The 21,726-nt window shown below is 42.4% G+C and overlaps 1 protein-coding gene across 3 annotated transcripts in view; it reads right to left on the reverse strand.

Annotated features, from left to right (window-relative positions):
* Nucleotides 1-1,733: 1,733 nt before the first annotated feature.
* The window catches only part of ZNF106 (zinc finger protein 106), a 39,651-nt gene continuing 19,658 nt past the window's right edge, over nucleotides 1,734-21,726 (reverse strand). For 2 of the 3 annotated variants that reach the window (XM_061997950.1, XM_061997949.1), the window contains exons 6-22: nucleotides 20,783-21,404; nucleotides 20,100-20,169; nucleotides 18,630-18,784; nucleotides 18,475-18,535; nucleotides 17,852-18,193; nucleotides 15,076-15,856; nucleotides 14,643-14,698; nucleotides 13,997-14,142; nucleotides 13,593-13,727; nucleotides 12,806-12,922; nucleotides 11,830-12,021; nucleotides 11,174-11,236; nucleotides 10,443-10,562; nucleotides 9,648-9,719; nucleotides 8,005-8,076; nucleotides 7,259-7,405; nucleotides 1,734-6,215 (exon numbers count right to left, since the gene is read on the reverse strand). In XM_061997950.1, coding sequence (XP_061853934.1) covers nucleotides 6,159-6,215; nucleotides 7,259-7,405; nucleotides 8,005-8,076; nucleotides 9,648-9,719; nucleotides 10,443-10,562; nucleotides 11,174-11,236; nucleotides 11,830-12,021; nucleotides 12,806-12,922; nucleotides 13,593-13,727; nucleotides 13,997-14,142; nucleotides 14,643-14,698; nucleotides 15,076-15,856; nucleotides 17,852-18,193; nucleotides 18,475-18,535; nucleotides 18,630-18,784; nucleotides 20,100-20,169; nucleotides 20,783-21,404 — 3,208 coding nt within the window. In that variant the 3' untranslated portion in view covers nucleotides 1,734-6,158. The remainder of the gene's footprint in view (nucleotides 6,216-7,258; nucleotides 7,406-8,004; nucleotides 8,077-9,647; nucleotides 9,720-10,442; nucleotides 10,563-11,173; nucleotides 11,237-11,829; nucleotides 12,022-12,805; nucleotides 12,923-13,592; nucleotides 13,728-13,996; nucleotides 14,143-14,642; nucleotides 14,699-15,075; nucleotides 15,857-17,851; nucleotides 18,194-18,474; nucleotides 18,536-18,629; nucleotides 18,785-20,099; nucleotides 20,170-20,782; nucleotides 21,405-21,726) is intronic. The other variant, XM_061997951.1, reaches the window with a different exon arrangement.

Here is a 21,726-nt window from a genome sequence, read left to right on the forward strand (position 1 = left end):
TCCCAACAGGTGCTGGAGAGGTTCCATCACTACCAGCTTTAAGGATGACAAGGCTTTCAGAACTGGGCAAATGCTGACCAACATAAAAATGGTAACAAAAACAAAAATGTGCAAGAAAAGGTGTGAAGAGACCAGGCTTTTGCCAGGAGAACCTTCTACTTAGTTCTCTGGTGGTGAAAAGTAACAAAGCAATTCACAATTCCAAAGCAAAGTTGTGAAAACCAATGCCAACATCCACTCAAAGTTATTCTGCAAGTACCATATTTAACTGAAAGGTCACTGTGAAACAAAATCTGTTGTGGTTTAGACCCATCCAGGAACAAAGGCCCATAATCAGCAATGAGTAGCAGGGGCCTCTGGAACTCCCTAAGGACAGGGAAATGCCACTTACGGTCTCAGGCAAAGCAAAGCCTATTCAACTCAGGGAAGAAACTTGATTTAATCACCACCAACCAAAACACAACAAACAGAAATATCCAACTGAAAACAATACAGGAGTAAGGCAACGATGAAAAGTGCAACCAGCCCTTTAAGACTGACTTCCCCTCAGCCCTCCCTTCTTCCCTGCCTCAGAGCCCTGTTCAGGGTGTCCTTAGTTCCTTCTCCAGAAGGATGCAGGGAGGGAGGGAATGAGGGGTGAAGTCAGTCCTGTTCTAATGGCTCCTGCCACTTGTCTCTCCTCAGGGCGTGCAGATTCCTCACCAGCCATTCATCCCAAGGGCTGCAGCTCTTCTCCATCTCCTCTGGGTCAGGGTCCCAAATGCTCACTCCCTCTGGCACAGTGTCCTCTCGTAGCTGCTGGCAATTAGTAGTCCTGCCATTGCCCTCCATGGGTTGCAGGATGACAGTTGCACTCTCACCACGGGCTGCAGGGGGGTGTCTGGTCCAGTGCTGCTGCTCCTCTCTTCCTTCCTTCTCTGACTGTGGGGTTCACATGGTCCTGTCCTACCCTTCCACCTCCTCCTACACACTACAGATCCCCATTCTTAAACAGTGATGGCAGAGATTGGCCTGGCCAGGCCAGAGGTGGGTCTGACTCAGAGCCAGAGGAAGTTTCAAGAGCTGCTTGCTGGGACCAGCACTGCAGCCCCCTCCCCCTGTTATGGAGCAAAAAGCATCTCCACACAAACCCATCGCAAACCTATAAAGTTCTTAATGCTGTCTTGCATGGTAGTTGACTCTGAAAGAGTAAGAAAATCCTATAGTTTATCTAAAGAAGAGTTATTCACCTTGAAATTCAAGTTTTGTTTTAACCCAAATCACATTTTCAACACGACTGGAGCTCAAGGAGCCCTGGGCTCCAGCCCTGCATTTGCTCCACTGGGCTGTTACTTTCCACACACAATGTATGTCAGAGATCCTCTTAGCTGGGATCTCCAGAGAAAACCAAAACCTCTCCATCAATCAAAAGGTCAAAAAAATCTGGACTTTTGATTCACAATTCCACACTGGTCCTCCAGATCCTGGTGACTGAACTACCAATAGCCCCAGAGAAATGCCCTTTGCAACAGGCCACAGAGCAAAAGAGTCAGAATGGCACCTTGGAGGCAGCAGCTGGGGGACAGCTGCCACGTTCCCTGATGAACAATTAGGCCTGAGATTCCTGTACAAAGGCAGTAAAACCTTGAAATCCCTTAAAGGAGGGATAAAACAATCCAGAACAAAGTCAAGTTCTACCAAATCCTGTGAAAGGATCATTTTCTTCAAAACAAAGAACCAGACTGAGAAACCACAACAATATAAAGGACTTTTATTTCTTTTTCTCATATTTTTTCTCCTTTTGCTGTGTGAAGTTTTGCTATCACAGCTCTGTACCGAAGTGAGAGAAGGAAAACAGAGGTCAATCCGTGCTCATGTTCTACACAGCTCAATGATGCAGTTTTCAATCATGTTGTCCTATTCCATTTCCATTCTTCAAGAAGACCGTTTAACACTTACAGTAAAGTTAAACTGGAGAAGCTGGCAGGTGCATATAACACAATATATACCTACACAGTTTGCTCTTTCACTGTTAAACAGTTGCTGAAACCGTTTCCTTATCCTACCTCACATACTCTGCAGCTCTGGACAACCAAGATTGAATGACAGTACCATCCAAGCATGAAAACCAAGACTTATATGTACCCATGTTTTATTCCAAAGGAAGGGAAAAAAAGACCTTACCAATGTCACAGTTTTGTTTCTGGGAACCTGTAGTTTACTGGGAGTTTTCAGTTAGCATTTACCTCAGTCTAGTGGTGTTGTACAGTTTGAAAATGTGCATTGAGCTGCACTGCTTCAAACACACTGCACAGCCAAACTCCTGCTGTCTTGCAGCAGTCAGCTCAGGCACTAATAACATGTTGTAACTCTGCAATCCACAAGTAAGAGACAGGGCAAGCAGAAGCTGGGATATTCAATGAACCAACATATGCAGCAATTCTCCTTCCAGCCCCTTCCACGTACAGAAGCAGTAGCCTCAAGCCACAGGGTGTTTTGCCCTGCCAGTTAGCTGTTATTTTGTCCTGTGGGTTGAAAGAGAAAGGAGCGAGGAACATAGACCAATCTTAGGATTATCTTATCATCCAATGCATGCAAGGCTCTCAGGGTTGGGGAAGGTTAAGCTTTGCAGCCAGTGTGAATTTAAGTGATCATTTTATGCTACTCACACACCCTCCTTTTGGAACTCAAGGAGGGCTTGGTATGCCTATGGCACAAGTTGTCACGCTTTTGAAGGGGATGATGTAACTGGTCTCAGTAGCTCCTGGCCCATTCTTTGTGTCACAAAACTATACAGTGGTTCTGAGAGTTTTCTGACCACTGAAGAGGCTCAGAGCTTAACAGGCAAAACAGCAGCCCTGCTAAGAGGAGAATGGTGGCTTGGCCCTCAAAGAGCCTGCCAGATGTAGTCAGTCTATTCTAAGTCCAGGGCTCATTATTTAACATTTGACTAATAAAATCAACACAGCTAACCACAAAATAAACCCTCACTCTTTCACCCACAGCTTTTTACTTGCATAAAAAGCAAACTGAAAACAAAAAGACAGTCCTGAAACAGATGTATGGCACTGCTCTTCATGCAAATACTACTCTGTTAAGTTTCACAGTCTGCCTTCTCATAGTTATCACACCCTTTGACCAGAGGCATATCAGGAGTCAAAACTCTAAGCTGCAAGACTGAAGAGGATCTCATTAATGGCTACCCAGGCAAGACATTAGTTCAGAATCTCTCTTTTGCAGTTGCCTCTGGAAGAAGTGAATAGCCAATAGCAAAAGCTGCACCCAGTTCCAGCTGAACACATGGGAAACCTCCCCACAGAACTGCAGAGAAGCCTGGGCATTTCCACATCTGCACAACAACTTCATGGCAAATCCTTTCAAGGCATCTTCAGGACAAAGCAGCACAGCATTTTCCTCTGAACAGCTTAAAAACTGTATTTAATTAGAGAAGCAAACCCTTCCAGTCACGCAGCTCTGCTACCCTCCTGCCTCTGATCCTTTGGAAGCTTCTTATATCTGAAACAACCTACAAAGTAGCAAAAGACACCCACTGCTCAAGCTAGAGTTGCATTTCTGAAGGGCACACTTTTCAGGAGGACTGTTTTCAAGGACAGATTAGGAAATATCATGGACTACAAGAAAAGGAAATCTACTTCCAACTAGAAAAGATAAACCCAAAAAGCAATCAGGAATGCAAATCAAGTATAACAACTGTGTTTGTTGCAACATCCAGTGAGAAAGATCTTCCTGAAAACTGCTGAAAGAATGTGAAGAATCACAAGAAAGAAGTAACAAAATCTACACTCACACACCACTTCTCAGAACGCTACGATCACTCCAGTGCCTGCTCTCACTACACACACTGTCACTTCAAGCAGAGTCCATGAAGGACAGCTTGAGACATTCACATCCTTTATGACACATTTTTACATGCTCCCTCACTGTGTTTCCAAAACAACCCCAACAAACCAGGAGAACTCTTAACTGTCAGTAACTTTTGGAAATGGTTTAAGTATCATGCAGCTTCGACTTTTAGGTCATGAAAAAAACAACGCAGCAATGAGCAACCCAGCCTGCATCAGAACACATTTACATTGCTCAGAGATTCCCCTCAACTTGATTCTCTCTTGAATTGCTTCATCCACAGGCCAAAGAATGAAAGAAAGAAAGAAAACACAACCAAAATCACAAACACACACCCCAAAACCCAAACTAAACACACACTGAAAACAGCCTGGGGGCTGAGCCACATATCAGGGCTTTGTCCTGTCCACAAAACCAGCTTAACAAAAAGCCCCAATCAAACCACCACAAAGGCATTGGAAGCTCAGAGATTCCCACGGCTTTGAAGTATGATGCTACACTGCATCTCCTTCCTATTTTGCTCCTGTCTCTTACAAACAAAATAACATCATCAGTGTCAAGCAATTAAAGAGAAATGATGCTTGCCTGCTAAGTCAATACAAAAGGAGTGTGCTCTGAGAAAGCCCTTAAGTTCCTTGATTTGATGGTAATGGAACATCCATGGGCTTTCCTCAATCAAATCCTTGGCCTAAAATGCCTTCTTTGTAGTCAAAAAATGAGGCTATAAAGTTATTTGGTCTATGGTTGGCATACCAACTCCCTCAGTAGTGGTGAAAAAGACATCCAGTAGAAACTGCACGTTCCATTTCTTCAGAGGGTGCTGGATTCTAAGAGAAGCAGCTCAGTTTTGACACTGAGCTGTCTTTGCCTTCTGTCTCTGTACAAGGAAACTTCTTTTTTTCATCCTGAGCAGCAAAGTTAGGCAAAAGTGAGTACAAAGCTCCTTGCTAGGTTAGTCTCACTGTTGAAGAGGGCTCTTTGTTAAATTAGTGTCATTATGGAAGAGAGGATCATAAATGCAAGAAGTACCTTTCACTGAACTTACTGGGTTAAATTTTCCAGCCCAAGAGACACCTGCAGAGGAATCCTGACAAGTAGCAACAGCTTTCTCCTCTGCACTGGCTTCTCTGTGGTCCTTTCTGTGACTTAGTAGAAAGAAGACTTTTCCATGCAATACATGCAATTCTGTATCCTCAGCTTCTGCTTGAGAACTTGAGACTTTAAAATCCTGCTCCATTCTTTCCACTTGAGCTTTTGTGAACTTGACAGAGCCAAAGCCAATTCCATCAGCTCACAACAGAAACAAAACACGACATGAGTGGATGCCCTTAAGACAGGCAGCACCTTTGCATTTCTCTTAGTTTGCTATGCCACAAAGAGATGGGACTGCAAAGCTCAGCCACTAAGATTCCAATTAAAAGCAGGAATCCAGCTATGGTCTTGTATCAAGATAGTTAAATATCAGCATCACCACTGCTAAAACAAAAGCTAACATCACTTATTTCTTTCCTGTACATAAAGGCTTAAAAGCACGTGAGTAGAGTTCTGGCTGGTTTGCTGCTACTGGCATCTCTCTCAAGAGATCACTTATTTCCTCCAAATAAACAAAACACCTCGGGAGGAGCAGTATTTAGGGCAGTCTGTCACTGTCTATTTTGAGCCAGTTCCAGCAATTTTTACACAAGGAATAAAAAATAAAGTTCCTGTTTACATTTTAATACTTAATTGACTCCAGTTCTCCATAAAATACCTTTTCTTATCATGAAGAAAGTCAAAATGTACCCTGGATACTCAGGTTACACTGCTGGAATTGGTGATGTTCTGGTTTGCAGAGTTTGAATAAAATCAGCTGGATACAATGTAAAAACAGACATGTCTTAGACACTTCACAGGCTTCAAGCAGAGTTTGCAAACATCAGCACCTACTGTGATCTAAGTCCTCAGCACCCTCCTGGACTTTTCCAAAGACACTCAGCCTATGCTTCTTAAAAAAAAAAAAACCCAACAAAACCCAAACAGACAGTAAAAACAAACAACAAAAACCCAAGGCAGACAAGAGGAGGCAATGTTCTTATCTGTCAATGAACTGAAACCTTGCAAGAATCTTCCATTTGGGCCAAGTCTTAATTGACCAGCCTTAGTTCTACAGAATGCAACACAACCTGCAGTCTCTGCAGTAAGGCATTTCACAGCCTCACTCCATTTCTTGCATTCCAAGTGAGAAAAGAAAGAGGAAAGATTGGAGTGAGAGGTTGATGGTATTTGGAATAATTCAGACGTATAAAATTACTTCCCAATGTGGGAGGTGAAAAGCTTCATGTGTCAATCCTGCTGTCATCCTCAGCATGTCTTTCAATGTGTCCTACAGCATCCTGGAAAAGAATCAGACAAGTCAGTTAAAAATCACAGAATCATAGAATGTGAAGGGCTGGAAGGGGCCAGGAAAGCTCATCCAGTGCAACCCCCCTGCCAGAGCAGCACCACCTAGAGCAGGGCACACAGGAACTCGTCCAGCTGGGTTTGGAATGTCTCCAGAGAAGGAGCCTCCACAGCCCATCTGGGCAGCCCCTGCCAGGGCTCCCTCACCTCAACAGGGAAGAAGTTTTCCCTTGTGTTTCTTTGGAACCTCTTCTGTTCCAGCTTGCACCCATTGTCCCTTGTCCTGTCATTGGCCATCACTGGGCACAGCCTGGCTCCAGCCTCTCACACCCACCCTTTATGTATTTGTAACATTGAGGTCACCCCTCAGTCTCCACTGGACAGTTTGAGAAGCATTCATGTAGAGGTAGTTTATGTTGCTAAGGAGTAGAATTTGGATTTAACCAACCAGTCTACAGCTAGTACTCCCCCTTCCACATCACTTAACCCCACTCTTATGCTGCCTTCATTTTTTCCCCATCTGTGCTAGTATTTACTCAGAGAATTATGCACTTCTTATTTCAAGACTGCTAGCAAAACCAATCCCATGTGAACAGTAAAGAGCATCAGCATCCACAATGAAGAAGAAGGGTCTTAAGAAGATGGGTAGTGATGGATACTAACTAAGAGGATAAAAACCTGTCTCAAGACTGATGTTTATTCATCTTTAAAGTATCTCTTACTACAAAAACACAACACCTTGAGTATACTTACCAGAATTTCTTCCCATATTTCCAGAATGTTACTATTTCCATGCAGTGCTTTAGGACCAAAGTGTTTCAAATTGACCATATCCCAAGTTATCATATTTGGCTGCACTCTTCATCTACCACAGGAAGAACTGAACCCTATTAGCCTTGTATGACTGTGTGCAGTTAAGCCTGTCAAGACTAGAAGAATTCAACCCTTTTACAGAGAAACAGGATCAAGTCCAACGACTGTGGGGATAGAACATCCTTCTTATTACCAAATACAACCATATTAGTGAAGCATGTACCTGCTTGGAACCTTTCCTGGAGGTAAAGAAAGCATCACAGTTCTTCCAACGACATTTTAGGGTCTGGAAATTTGGGTTGGTGTGGTCAGTTAGCAAGTGTTGTTTCAGGTGGTCCACAACTCCAAAGATCAGTGAACAACCATGCCACTGGTAAGAAAAAAAACCATGCCAAGGAAAAAGTATTTTAGACATTGCTTTTCTTCTTGCAACTTCACAATATTCTACCAAGATCATTCCCACACACACCACCTCCTGTAACTTTTTAATCATCTTATTCCATCTCCATTCTCTGTTCCTTTAATTACAGCTTCACAGAGGTTCTTTCTGCCTCTAGCCAAGCCTGGAATATCAACAAGAACGGCAGAAGGAAGATATGAACTAAACCTTTACAATATTCAGGCTCACCCAAAACAGTCATTGGGAGTTTAATTGCAGTTATTTAACAAAGTAAACCAGATTTTCTGTGTCACTTGGCTGAAGTGTTTGGTTTTCAACATTTACATGTCACTACTCTAAAGACTGCCAGAAAGGAAAATCATTTAAGATGCTGCAGTCAACTTACACCAAATCATACACATAGAACTAAAGACCATGGGAAATGGAACATTTAAAATGAACATAGACATTTAATATCACTGCATGATAGCAAATTAAAGGTCAAGCTATCCAAGACTGAGTAGTGGCCACCCACAGAAAAATCACTTTAAAACCTGTAAGAGAGGCAAAAAAACCATTGTGCTCATTACCCAGCAACGATAATTCTGCATCAGGTTGAGTCTCACAGCTCTGACACTGCCATCATAGCATCCAGTGTAGATCTGCAAGAGAGACACATAGAAACAAAGGAAAACAATGAAAATCATGGAAAACTGAAATAATGGGGAAAAGATTAAAGCTAAACTCTGAAGAAGGCTTCAGTGTGGAGTATCTTAGGTGAAAAAACAATCAAACATCAACTATGTGACCTGATCTAGGTGAATCTGCTTCTGCAGGGGGTTGGACTGGATGATCTCTGAAGGTCCCTTCCAACCCCCATCATTCCATGATTCTGTGATTCTATGTAAGGCTTCTACATTTAAGAAATGTGTCTGATGGAATTCCTTTATTATCTGAATTCACAGCTAACAAAGAACATGCTAATGAATAGGAAACATTTCCACAACTTCTGTTATAGACAGCAGCATGTGTGCAGAAAACTTCAGTATCCACTGAATTGAAAGAAACTCGAGGTGCAAAAGTCAAGTTGAACACATTCCTGTGACTTAATCAGTTATATGTGTGTCAAAAAGGGATGGAGAGGAAGGGTGAGGAAGATCACCAGAACTTCAGGAAGAGAAGGCTGATGCAGATTCTGAAAAGGTGGGCAAAATGACATCTTAAAACCCCACTTTTCTTAGGCAAATGCTCCAAACAAAATTGTGCTTTGGAAAGAAAAGGATGTCAGAAACTCAGAATCCTATAAAGAACATCAACCATTAAAAAAGCCCTCACACAACACAGCAAACCCTGCAAGCTGTGAATTTCATCTGGTTTTCTTGCACAAGTCTTTTTGTCTCTTGAAAATTCATCCCTGGGATGTAACAGCCAATCTGCTGTGTCTAAAAGGCTACACTTTACCATTTAGACTGCTACAGAAAATAACCATCTTCACTCAGCTGCTCATCTGAGCACTTGTTTGATTTGGGAATGCCCCAAACTATTGCTGGGGGACAGTTTAAGCTTTAGACTGTAAGCATAAAGCCCAAGTGCACTCAGCTCTCCATCTCACACAAGAAGTGGAGCTTGGGCAGTACATATTCCAATTAGTAGGAGTTCAGCTCTGTTTGATTTGATTCTTCTGTTATTACTGATCAATTCTAAACCTCTTATTTTACAATCTGAAAGATGGCAAACTAGTTGCCACACAAACAGGCAAATAAGTGCTTTTAATAGCTAAATGCTGCTGAAACCTATCTTGCAGGGCAGATGCATGAAGAAATCTGTGTACCTAAATCACCTGTATACCTTTGTTTAGGTTCTGTCAAAGGTTACTGGTGGGTTGACTCTGGGTGAAGTCTTCCTCCAGCATCTGTGTGACTCGAATCAAACAGAACTGATGCTTGAAAAGAGGGAATATTTTACTGTTTCTGTGCTCTTCATTCCAATCATCACTGTCAACAGAGCTGTTGTTTTAAGACTACAGTGAGCTAGAAGGCAATTTTCCCCCAGTTAATAATATTATATACACAAAAAGCTGTAACAGCAACTTGACTTTTTGGCTGATATTTCTAATCTCTTCTTAGTCAGACAGCAGGTCGATTTCATTGACTGAAAACAAATGAAACTGCCTTGTATATGCCTGTGAAAATTACATCCTTTTCTTTGAGACTAAGAAAAAGAAGGAAGTTACCATGCTCTTATGGATGGTCATACACATGATCATATCTGTGTGGCCTCCATAGACTTGCAGGCGGTCGTGAGACTGGAAAGAAACAGAAGCAGTCATTTAGTAGTGTCACAGTTGATAGTCATTTTGCACAGACATGCAGATGACAACGCTTCCATGAGTACTTTCCTAGGTGGCAACCACACAACTGCTGGATTCCTAACTTCATAGCCACCATGAAAGCTCACTTTTGCTTACGTGACTTCTCTGAGAGTTTTTGGCTAACGTGGCACTTGGTCTTTCAGCAGACAAAACTAACACTTGCACCCTTTTCTAAGCTCTCTTTGGATAACCCAGGTTCAGACAAAAGTGGTTTAGGTTATATGCTTTAAAACCCATGTATTTTGGCTGGTGAGACAACTGTATATTCTGAGTGACAGGAAAGAAGGGCAACTGGACAAGGGATGATGGAAAGAAGCTGGAACATAAAAAGTTCCATTTAAACATAAGGAAAAGCCATTTGACTGTTGAGGTGAGGGAGCCCTGGCACAGGCTGCCCAGGGAGGGTGTGGAGGCTCTGGAGCTCTTCAAAACCCACCTGGACACGTTCCTGTGTTCCTAGGTGGATCTGCTTTGGCAGGGGGGTTGGACTGGCTGATCTCTAAAGGTCCCTTCCAACCCCCACCATTCTGTGATTCTATGAATGAATCTATTCTATGAATGAGGCAGAGACCAGTAAGCCCAAGAAAGACTTCCATTTCACTTCAAAATTATTAACACATATTAAGTAAATGTAATTAAAACCATCTATTTTCTTACCTGCAGCTCATAGACACGGACAAATTTATCCAGGCATGCTGTCACCATCACTTTCCCAAGAATGTTGACAACTGTTACTGCATGGTTATGGCCTTTATAGATGCGTACCAGCTCCCCAGTCTGTACCAACAGAAAGCAAACAGCTGTTTGGGTTGCTTGAACACAATGAAACAAAACAGTTTTACCTAAACTAGATTGGGTAATCCATCCTCCATGCTCACTACTCAAAAAATGGAAACATCCTTTATTGGGCTTCCCTTTCCTGTGAAGGCACTGCTAGGTTATGATCAAATGCTACTTAGTCTTCTCTTTGCCCATGAAAAGAGGAAGGAAGTGGTAGGTTAGAGACAAAGCATTTACTGCAGCATAACAGCCTTTGAAACAGCTACTCTGGCACACTGCCACTCAAATTTCTCCTGGAAGAAAGAAACTCTTCCCCATCAGATTATTTCACATGGCTTTGCTCTGAATCCTTTCCATGTTATCAGCACATTTGTAGTACTATTTGCAAAAGCAAGATTCCCAGATAAAAAGGCACTGCATATCATATTTCAGGAGTCACACCCCCTTAGCTATAGTGCACAGTCATATTACCAACATCATATGACTTCCTTTTCTGGAAGCCATTTGCTCCACCAGCCAGTCAAAAATACTGCAAATACTGACTTGGTAGCACAGGAATTCACTGCCTTTATAGCAAAAGTCATTCCAGCTTTATATATGAGACTTACATGAATGTTGTGGGCATGGACAGATTGATCACTGGAGCCACTGAATACCAGATCATTCACAACCTTACAAAAAACACAAAAGCTTTTTTGGAACAGATATGGAAATAGGTAAAACATTAAGACACTACTCAGTTTCAAGTTGCATTGTAGTATTTTCTAAATTTGACACACTTATAATCATAGAATCACAGAGTTGCTTCAGCTGGAAGAGACTTTTAAGCTCATGGAGTGCAGCCTCTGTCCCAGCCCTATCAAACACCAGCCCATTGCTCTCAGTGCAGCATCCACTCGGCTCTGAAACCCCTCCAGGGACGGTGACTCCAGCAGCTCCCTGGGCAGCTGTTCCAATGCCTGACAGCCCTGGCAGCAAAGAAATTCCTCCTCACATCCAGCCTCAACCTCCCCTGGTGCAACTTGAGGCTGTTTCCTCTTGTTCTATTGCTTGTTTCTAGGGAGAACAGTCCCACCCCCTTCTCTCTACAGCTTCCTTTCAGGTAGTTGTAGAGAGTGAGAGATAATCTTCCTGCCAAATTATTCAGGTTTTATCATTTAAACTAGAGAAATCCTCTATTTCCTACCACAATCTGCTCCCTATTAGACAAGAAAGAAAAGCAACACCTCATTTCTAAGCATTCTTTGTTTCCAGAGACACTTGCCTTCATGCAGAGTATAGTCTTGCTGTGACCCTCCAGGGTTCTGAGAAGGAGCCCATTCCGTGCATCTCGCACGCTGATGGTGCAGTCGTAAGAGCCCACAACCAACAGCTTGCGTGCTCCTTCCTGAGCTGTAGCCAAACAGCTCACTGCTCTGGGGCCATGGCATTCAAAGGTATCAACCTGCTTGTTGTTCTGTTGGGGGAGGAAAAAAAAAAGTGGTATCTAAGGATTAAAGCTTTTCTATGACACCGACTTGACCACCGAATCCTTTTTCCCTTGTACTGGTATAGCATCTGATTCCAGTTTAGTAACACATCATTGCAGCACTGGTAAGAGTTGCACAACTAAGTTTCCAAATCAGCAAAAAGAACTCCTCATGTTAGGCTTTGATCTTCTGTCTTTTAAGACAAAAACCCCACATTGCAGTACTTAGCAAAATCTTCCTTCTGAGTTAGAACAAGGAAACAGTGTCATGAGAAAAATGCAAGACAAGAGGAATGTGAGAAGTGAGGCTAGGATTCATGAAAAAGACCACAAAACTAATTTAAATAGTTACTTCTATTCACTTTTAAATATCAGGGACTGACTTAAACTCTTTGCCAGAAAACCACGTGAATGAGGCTCTTCTATAACTGCAAGTGGAGCAGGTAAAACCAGCCACACATTGACACCTCTCTCACTACTTTGATGGGCAAACAAAGAGGATTCATAAATAACCAACTGTGTCAGAAAACTCTTGTGACAGGTGACCAGTAGGCCAGGTGAGACCTTAAGGAAAAACATGACACAGCAGTGAAGAGAAAGGTAACTGCAGGGAAGGGAAGATTTGTGCTTTGTGCACTGACAAAGAGCCAAAAGAGGCCAACACTGACCACTTATATCAGAATTCTTGAATGACAGACACTGCTCAAGACTACAGAGAAACACAAAGTGGAGAGAAGCAGCACCATGACAATGTGCCAATCTCTCGACTGACCTTGATGCTGAAAGTCACCACGCTGCCATTTGCGAGGCCTGCGTAAAGGATCCGCCAGCGGCTGTGTAAGCAGAGCACTCGATCTTCCAGTCTGAACTGTTCCATGCACTCTTTGGTCTGGCAACAGAAACAAGTATTTAGGGCTTTTCATTAATTGAAAACAACTCAGGGGAAAAAATGCCTGATGTCGGTGATGAGTTTTCACCATCAATTTGTATACTTTGAATCAGCAGAGCTGGAGAAAAACATCTGGTCCCTTCCAACCCCTTCCATTGTATGATTCTATGATCTGGAGTCTGGTGCCACGTGGCAGCTTGAATCTGGTTTTCATCTGCTCACTCCCACCTCTGAATCACGAGATTCTACCTCAGCAACAAGTTTCATTCTAGCCACAACCTCTAATGTATATAGAAGTTTAGACTATAGATTGTACATACATGAACAACATCCCTTTACACACTGGAGTTTGAGGAATGCCCACACAGGGAAATGCCATGAATCATTAGCTTATGAGTTAAAAACCTGTGGCACTTTGCCCCTTGAACCAGATATTTGCTTTCTAGTCCTTCACAGATTGGACAAGGCTTCCTATCATTTACCTTGAAAGCCCAGCTTCAGGAAGGCTTAGTCTGCTCTTCTACCTGCCCTCAGAACAGATATCTCTTCTCTCCATAGTTGCTCAGAGAGCAGTGCCTTCCATAAGCAATGAAGTCAGAAATGCAGCAAGGCAAATACAATATTCCTGGCCATAAAATTGCAGTACATGCTAACCAACATGTTTTAGTACCTTGATATTGTAACAATTGATAGTGTGGTCGCTGGAGCCAGTGTAGAGTGCAGCGTTCTTCCCATTTGTTTGAGTGACCAGGAGACAGTTCACTTTTGAAGTATGTCCTTCAAAGATGGCCACACACTTCCTGCTCTACAAAGGAAAGCATAAGGTCTGTCAACAAAGGATCCACCCTAGGATAGCTCAGAAAAGCAAGACACTTGCAGCAATCTGTGTCTCCTTACCCCTCTCACAGGGAGAAGGGGCTGGGGAGGGAGAGAAGGGGCTTTGAAGAAATGAATAGCATAAACAAGTCCTTGACAAAGTAGCTGCTTCCTTAACTACATAGTAAGGCTTAGGAAAACTGAACTGCAATCTTGTGACTGCAATTCATGGAACACCATTCCCACAAGCTTACTTACAACCAGATTGTAGGCACAAACAGTTTTGTCTGCTGAGCAGGTATACAACAAATTGCCAAAAATCTGAATAGCGTTCACTGCAGCCACGTGTCCCTCAAAGCTTCCCTCTGTAGGTTCTTCATCCTCACCTGGCTCTGAAGACACTTCTGTAGGACAGAGGCACATGCACTTTGATTATGGCAATACACTCAAGTGAACACATTGCTGTTGCTTGTATTACACCAAACAGCACAACTATTTCATGGGCTCAGCACCTTAAAGTCAGATTTTGTTGTGGGTCCCAGCTGGAGCCTGTAGTGGCAAAAGGCAATGTAAAATGCCAGAAAGACCTTGATATGATGTCCAAGTCCAGACAGATCTTTTAAATAGCAAAAGCACTGTATTATTTTTTATCCTACAGCTCTACAGAGACTGGAGCAGAAGTGTTGGTGTGGGAGGGCACAGGGGATGTGGAAGGGTCAAGGCACAAAACACTCAATGAGACAGGACCTAAGTGAGTATGTGTCACTTGCCACTTCAGATTTCAGTGCAGGTTTTTATCTTCAGGGCAAAATTCCCCTCTGGAAGCAGTCTGATCAACACTTAACTCAAAGTCCTACAATATACTCAACACAGAAGTATCAGAAGAAAAGCTTAAAAGACATACCTGAGGAGTTCTTTGATCCTCTTAGTGATGATATGGAAGTCTGTGTCTCAGCCACACTGGAACACAGAAAGAAAGAGTAGTAAGGCTGGACTTTGCATATCCCTTTTCAGACAAAACATTGTTGTAAGTAATGCCCTAAGAACACAAGACTTTGCACTTAGAAAATAGGTTGTGACAGATAAGCACGAAACCAAACTTTCTGCAGAGGGCAGTCTTGTTCCTCTATTAGAAACTAAAGACACACATTCACTTGTTAGACCAAAAAAGCCCACAAATTGCATCTCTAGTTTCCCTGTTATTTCACTCCTGAATGAAATTAAGTTACTGATGCTGTCAGACATTCTGAATATGAAAAAAGAGAAAGGAAAACCAAGAGGCCTCTTACACACATTCTATAACGATTTCACTCTAGAGAGATGCACCATCATCTCACCTTCTCTTCCTATCATCCCTGTAGTTTGTGCCAATCTCACTGGTAGAGCTCACTTCATCATAACCAGAGCAAGACACCTCAAGGACTGCTTGATCTACAGAGGTGCACAAATCCCTCTTTGACGGGCTGTCTGGTTTCTCATCACCCGACTCTGATGAACCAACGTCAACCACCTCACACTGGGGTGCTGGAACTTCCACTAGTTTCAGAGAAGCATCACTGTCGTTCTCCTCTTTGTTTCTTGCTGTTTGTGCAGTAGCTCCATCCTCTTGTTTTAGAGGAGTGGATGTAGTAACTTTGTCTCCTTTAGGAACCTTTCCACCCTTGCCTTTCCGGACAGGCTTGGTAGCAATTATGTCCTGCTCTGTATCACTGTTCTCTGGCACGTGGGCTGCCCTCAGAGTTTTCTTCTTCCTTAACTTTCTCCTTCTCCTGTTCCCTTTTTCTGCTGGGATGACAGTGGCTGACATCTGTTGCACAGAGGGTTCTGCTGACAATTTGGGGGATTTATCCACCGGCATTTCTAGAAGGGCTGAATGCTTTGAAAGAGAAGTACCACCCTGATCTGGTAAAAAGCTTTCAGTCACTGTATCATTTGCATCTCTCCTGCTGAAAACAGACAGTGAATGAGGAGAAGGGTTCTCAGGAAGTCCAGCCTTTCCCCTGTCCGCAGCAGACTTGTGAACATCTTGACTAGTGTGTTGGAAACAAGCTGCCAGCTCTGATAGGGATATGGTTGCAGAGATAACTGGATACACTGAAGTCTTCTGGTTGGTCTCTTCTGAAGAAAACAGACTAGTGTTACATGGAATCTGTACAGCAATAAATATTTATGCAAAATTGCTGTTTCTGAGTCTCTCTGTTTATACTTCACTGTGCACTTGACGTACACATCCCTACGTGTGGAAACCTGCGTGCACATGAGGATCTGTTATTTCAGTCACCACCCAGCCTTTAAATAACACAGCTAGGGAATAAAATGTTTATCTGTGTACCCAGAAGCAAAGGAATGCAGCACATCATTCAAGCTGTCAGTTGACTAGATGCTATTAAAGTTCTGATAACCAACTTTTGATGAATCCTAAGATGCTACCACCCTTCACTGTGTGCTCCCTTCCCACCTGTCCCCAGCTATGTCTACTACATCTCAACTCCTTACTGACACTGTCAGAAGATTTGGTGCTTAACCCATCTGCACTAGTCACCTCTACCAAATTACATGGACCTAACTCAAGGTAAATCAGTCATGCATGACCCACTCTGCAGCATGGTACCTTCTATCCTGGGAATGACCATCAGAGTAAGCTCTAGTAGTTCAGCTGTGATGGACTAACCAATGGGGCCGACATACTCTCCCTGTTTATATTAGCTTCAAATTAAAATGGCAAATGAATCCAACCTCTCAAACAGGCTAAAAGCACAGGCAGTATCTCACAGCTGTGTTTCCCACACCCTAAAATTCCTCAGTTGCATTTGCAATAACCACAATCCAGAAGAGGATGTTTTAAGTTCACTGCATTTACTGGGTGGGATCTGTCAGTGTAAATGGGAAACTGTCAGTATTTCAAACACTTCCCTGCTTCAGCCTCTTAGAAATGAGCAAATTAAACCTATAGCAATGCTTAAACAAAGCTGTTGGACTGTTTGAACACATAGCAGTAGAAATTTGACGCTTTGGAATGATGTGTTCCACTTCAGTGCAAGAGAAAAAAGTTGTGTAAATAAGATAAAGTATCCTTTAACAAGAATCTTGCTCACAAATCTTTACCTCAGATTATCCAAGCTGAGGATTTGGTTGAGTGACACAGTTATGGCAGAGAAACAACTGTCATTAGAGTCATCCTTCCTGACTTCATAGGCTCTTGGAAAAGTAAAGGATGACTGAGCTTTTCATCTTCAGTTTGTACCTTCAGTCACAGTACCAAGTTGCAGTAGAAAGTACTCATAGCATTAAAGCCTTTGACTTAAGATTACAGTACCTGAGTTTTAGGGGTTTTCAACTGTCTACATAAAGAGCCAATTTCAGCTACAGTCATGAAGACCTCATTTTTCTGAAGCAGCACTTCTCACAGCAGTAGTTCAGTTAACTCAGTGCTTTCTCCTCCAGATAAAGAGTGGACTCATAGCTTCCATGGTGGCCCTCCCCTACTCACTCTGAATCCCCTCACGTGAGTGAACAGTGCCCAACATCCTTCTTACAGCAAACTGTTCACTGACATGACAAATAAGATGGCACAACTTTGAGTATCTCCACACCAGTGGCATTTAGAGACAGAGCAGGAGATCACAGATGGATCATTATTTGTGATTTCCCAAATGACACAATTTGTGCTTAATCCAGCAGGGCCCAAGAAGAACACAGAATACTCTTAGTGTACTTGGTTGTTATCTTTTAGGAAACATCTTCAGGCAAGTATTTTCTTCTTCTAGTTAGACTGTCAGCTGTCAATGCCCATTAAATCATGTAGAGGACAAAAAAAATCCAGGTGAGCTATTAACTAAATTATTCAAAGAGAGTGTAACCTTCAAATTTATGTTTGTTCTATTTTGAAACTAAAACTAGAAAGGTGTAGGTTCATATGGCTACAATTTGCATGTGCACATTTGGATGTGTTGTAAAGAAGGTCTCAGTTTGTAAGAGTAGTCAGTTGACAAAGTCCTACCCAAGTTAATGGGAGTTCACCCCTGCACAACAGGGTGGAACATTCTCTCAGTAAAGTATTTGGCTTATTTTGTTAAAGCTAGATCTCTTACAATGAAAAGAAGTCACACATACCATCTTTCTGCTCCACCTCTTCTGCTTGTGAAGCACATGGAGAGCTCTGGAGTACAGAATTCACATTTTCTTCTGAGCCTCTTGGAGACGCAGGTTCCCGTTTAACCTGTACCGAGGAGTCAGGGGGAGTGGCCCGTGTGATGCCAGAGGGCTGGAATGCTGAGGGCATGTTCACATGAACAGAAGCTCCCAGTGGAGATACAGAAGATGAAAAATTGTCCACAAGGGGCAGGAAGGAGTCTGCAGGAATTAAATCAGCTGCCATCTGAGATTTGCTATTTCTCCTCTCACTTAAGACACTGCAGGGAAGCTGCTCTGACAGCTCAGAAGGTTCATATGTTTCTGACAGCAAAAGAGAAGAGAAAAATGAAGTTCACACATCACAACAAAATTTAGTGGGGTCAAGAGCTCATTTCTTGTGGACACACAGCCAAGGAAAAGAGACATTGGGAAAAAAAGCCATTACATGGCTGTACCAAAGGTGACAGATGACAGCTGAACAACAAAGACTTCAGTACTGAAGCCTACACCTTGATTGTGCATTTAAAATGAATCAATTCAAGTCAAACACAAAAACCATGAAAGTCAGCACTCCACTGCTGGAGTTTTATGGTATCTGGTACCTTGCAGTCCCTGCAAGATCTGGATTCTCTGACTTCTCAGCGTACTCATTTCCATGGTTATCTGCAAAACAGTTGGAGTTTGAATCAGTCCAACTTAAGGCAGTTTTTCAGGCTGTCAGCTTCCAGTTCAGACAGTCTCAAAAGCCCACTGTTACCTGTTGCTTTAACACAAGGAACCGTTGAACCTCAACATATGCAGCCTGCAGGGCAGCTCGAGCCTGCAAGAGGCTGCTGTCCACACTGTGCAGGGACTTGCTTAACTCCTCTTCCCTCAGTGAAATAGCCAGTAACTGGTCCACTTGAGAACGTTCTGAAAAACAACACAGAAACAACATGTATTTGAGACTACCTTAAAACACATCCCACATGACACCTCAAGGAATGTAAAAAAGAAATCCTAAAAAATGATGACAGAAATTAGGTCAAGCATCAAACTGTCATAAAACAAGTTGACCTGATCTAGTTGGACCTGCTTGAGCAGAAAGGTTGGACTGGATGATCTCTAAAGGTCCCTTCCAACCCCTACCATTCTATGATTCTGTGATTTAATGAAAGCAGTACCTATGCACTGGAATAGTCATGTCTACAAGTCCAGTATTCCTCTTTCCAGGCTCTCAGCCTTAACACCAGGAACTATTTCCACCATAGCTTCGACAGGACTGATTTAGTTTAGTTGGGTAAAGTCATTCTCTCCCACAAAGTTCTCTTCTTGAAGTACATGAAGTACAAATATTCACTTTCCATTAATAGGCAAAAGCAAATTTAAGATAAAGAAGAAGACTGAAATCATTTAGTTAATCCAGAAGCCAAGGAAAGGCAGACTAACAGAACTCAAGGATAAAAAAAGACCACATTTACTATATAGGATGGTTCTGAGCCACAAGACTCATGTTTGCAGTCTCTTGAGAAAGAGTCTGTGAGCGCTGTTCTCAGTAAAAGATCCTCCTGTACTACTTTCTGAAGTCATTACAGATATTCCCAAGCAACTACGTTTCAGTTTGAGCACTGTTTTGTTTCATTCAGGTTATAGTTTCTTTTAGTAGATTTATTACAATAAGGATGATGCTGAAACAAAGTAATGGGAAGGACAGATTTGACTAAGTTGTATGTGTTATTAGCCTCCATAATAGACACTGATCATTGAAGACAACGTGTCTTAAAATGCCCCACCTTTTCAAGTAGTGAAATGTGAGCTCCCACAAGAAGGTCCACATTAATTGCATTGCAAAAGACTCTTAATATAAAGGTATAAATTTAAAAAGATATATTCTACAAGTACAAGCTTTCTGGTGAGACCATCCAGAAGTAGAAAGGGAAAGCTGCACAGTTGAATTAGAAGGGTTTGGTGAGTGCTTCTCCCTTCAGAGAAAAGCAAAGGTGGTGTATGTGCAAGCAGGGACACGACCTGAAGGCAAAAAGGAGGCATAAAAATCTTCTCTTAGAAATAACTTCCAACAAATTAAGATGAGGCTCTTCAGAGAACATGCTGCAGTCCACCCTACCATCTTCAGCACGAGCCCAGGAAGCTCCAAAGTGACATTAAGGAACTGTCATTTCAGCCAAGTCAAAATATGCCTGGGCATTTATAACCTCCACACCAAAGGCACACATGAATGATAACTCACCTTTTTTCCCTTTGATTTTTCTTCTCTTATTCTTTCTTTCTAGACTAGGGATTTCAGGAGAAGATCCCTCCTGCAAGTAAAACAGCTTCTTAACAAAAGTTACAAGAGCCATTTGGTATAAATTAAAAAGCCACTCTTAACCTGTACCCACAGAGCAGAAGATACCATTCATTTTGCACAGTCTCATATAACTCATCCTTCTCTCTGCCCTTAGAAGAGGGAGGGTAAAGTGAAAGCCATGTTTCCATCTCAACTAGGAAGAAAAACTAAATAAGGCAATAAGCCTTCTACTTGCACAGATATTTAAGACCCCACTTGGGTCAGATTTTCTGCTTTACAGTTTAAGTTGAAGGATTAAACCAGTGAGGAATTAAAGTTACCACTTGCTGCAGACAACAAAACCATTTTGAGGATTTTTATCAAAATTCCCCCCCCCACCAATCAAAATTAAAGAGCATTTGTGGTTTCTAGTAATGAAATAAGATTAAGCAGAAGTCCTCCAGTAGGAGGGCAGAAATCAAAAGGATTCTCAAAGCAAATTAAGACAAAAGAGCACAGTAGTTTGAGGCTGCCCATGTACAAGACAAGGAAATGGAATAAAGTCTTCCTTGCAGAGATTATTTCAAGGCTGAATGGCCACTGACACAGCAGTGTACCAAAGCCAGACCAAACTGCACACTTACTCCAGTTGCCCTTCGTTTCTTCCCAATCCCTTGGCTGTCATTCTGCTCAGTGCCAGACGTGCAGCTACTGTCTGTGGCTGCATCCACGTTATTAGATACTGCGAGCGAAGCATTATTTGAAGCAGGACGATTTTCTTCTGAGATCTCCAGTACATTTTGCTTTTCAAGAAGTGGTGTTCTCTTTTCTGGGCTCTCCTGGTCTTGCTTTGTGAGGCCTTTGACCTCAGAGGAGGCTTGTAGGCCGTCACTCTTTCCACTAGTCTCAGTTCTTTCGGCCATGAACGGCGACAGAGGAAGAGAAGACGTCTTCCGCTTCAAGTCAGCCTCGATGTCAGCGCTTGCCTCATACTCAGATGTTATGTGATGGGAGTGGTTGGCTGCAATTATTTGCCTTTGCCCACTTTCTTTTATTTTAGCTTGTTCATTGAAGAAGCTGTAAGCAGAAGGATTTCTGTCTACAACGACACTGCTTTCAGAAAAGCTACGTTTTCTAGCTGAGCCAGGAACTGTTAAGGAAATCCCTTCCCACTGGAATCCTTCCAGTGTAGACAGATCAGATTCTTCACCAAGTTCTAGACCTTCTTGCTCATTTTGAACAAGAGGCACCATTTCTATGCCAAACCTTTAATGAGACAAAAAGGGAAAATAAATACACATGGAGCAAGTCAGATAAAACTAGAAGAAAGCCTCTCTGCTTCTCAAATGCATGTTACTGCTTTAAGAGATCTGGCAACTCATTACACTGGTACAACGCTTTCTGTCTCATCTGGCAACGGGTTTGTGTATCACAACATTACATTTAATGGCTAAGAATTGTCAGTACTCTTTCCAAATCGTGTCAGTCAGGAATTGTGCTGCTATAATGACTCCAAATCAAGTTGGGAATGTGTAAATAAGACATCTTTCCAAGACACTTCAAAAACTTCAGGTTTAAAGAAAGGTCT

The sequence above is a fragment of the Colius striatus genome, chromosome 6, assembly GCF_028858725.1.
Source record: "Colius striatus isolate bColStr4 chromosome 6, bColStr4.1.hap1, whole genome shotgun sequence".
In the NCBI taxonomy this organism is placed as follows: Eukaryota; Metazoa; Chordata; class Aves; order Coliiformes; family Coliidae; genus Colius; species Colius striatus.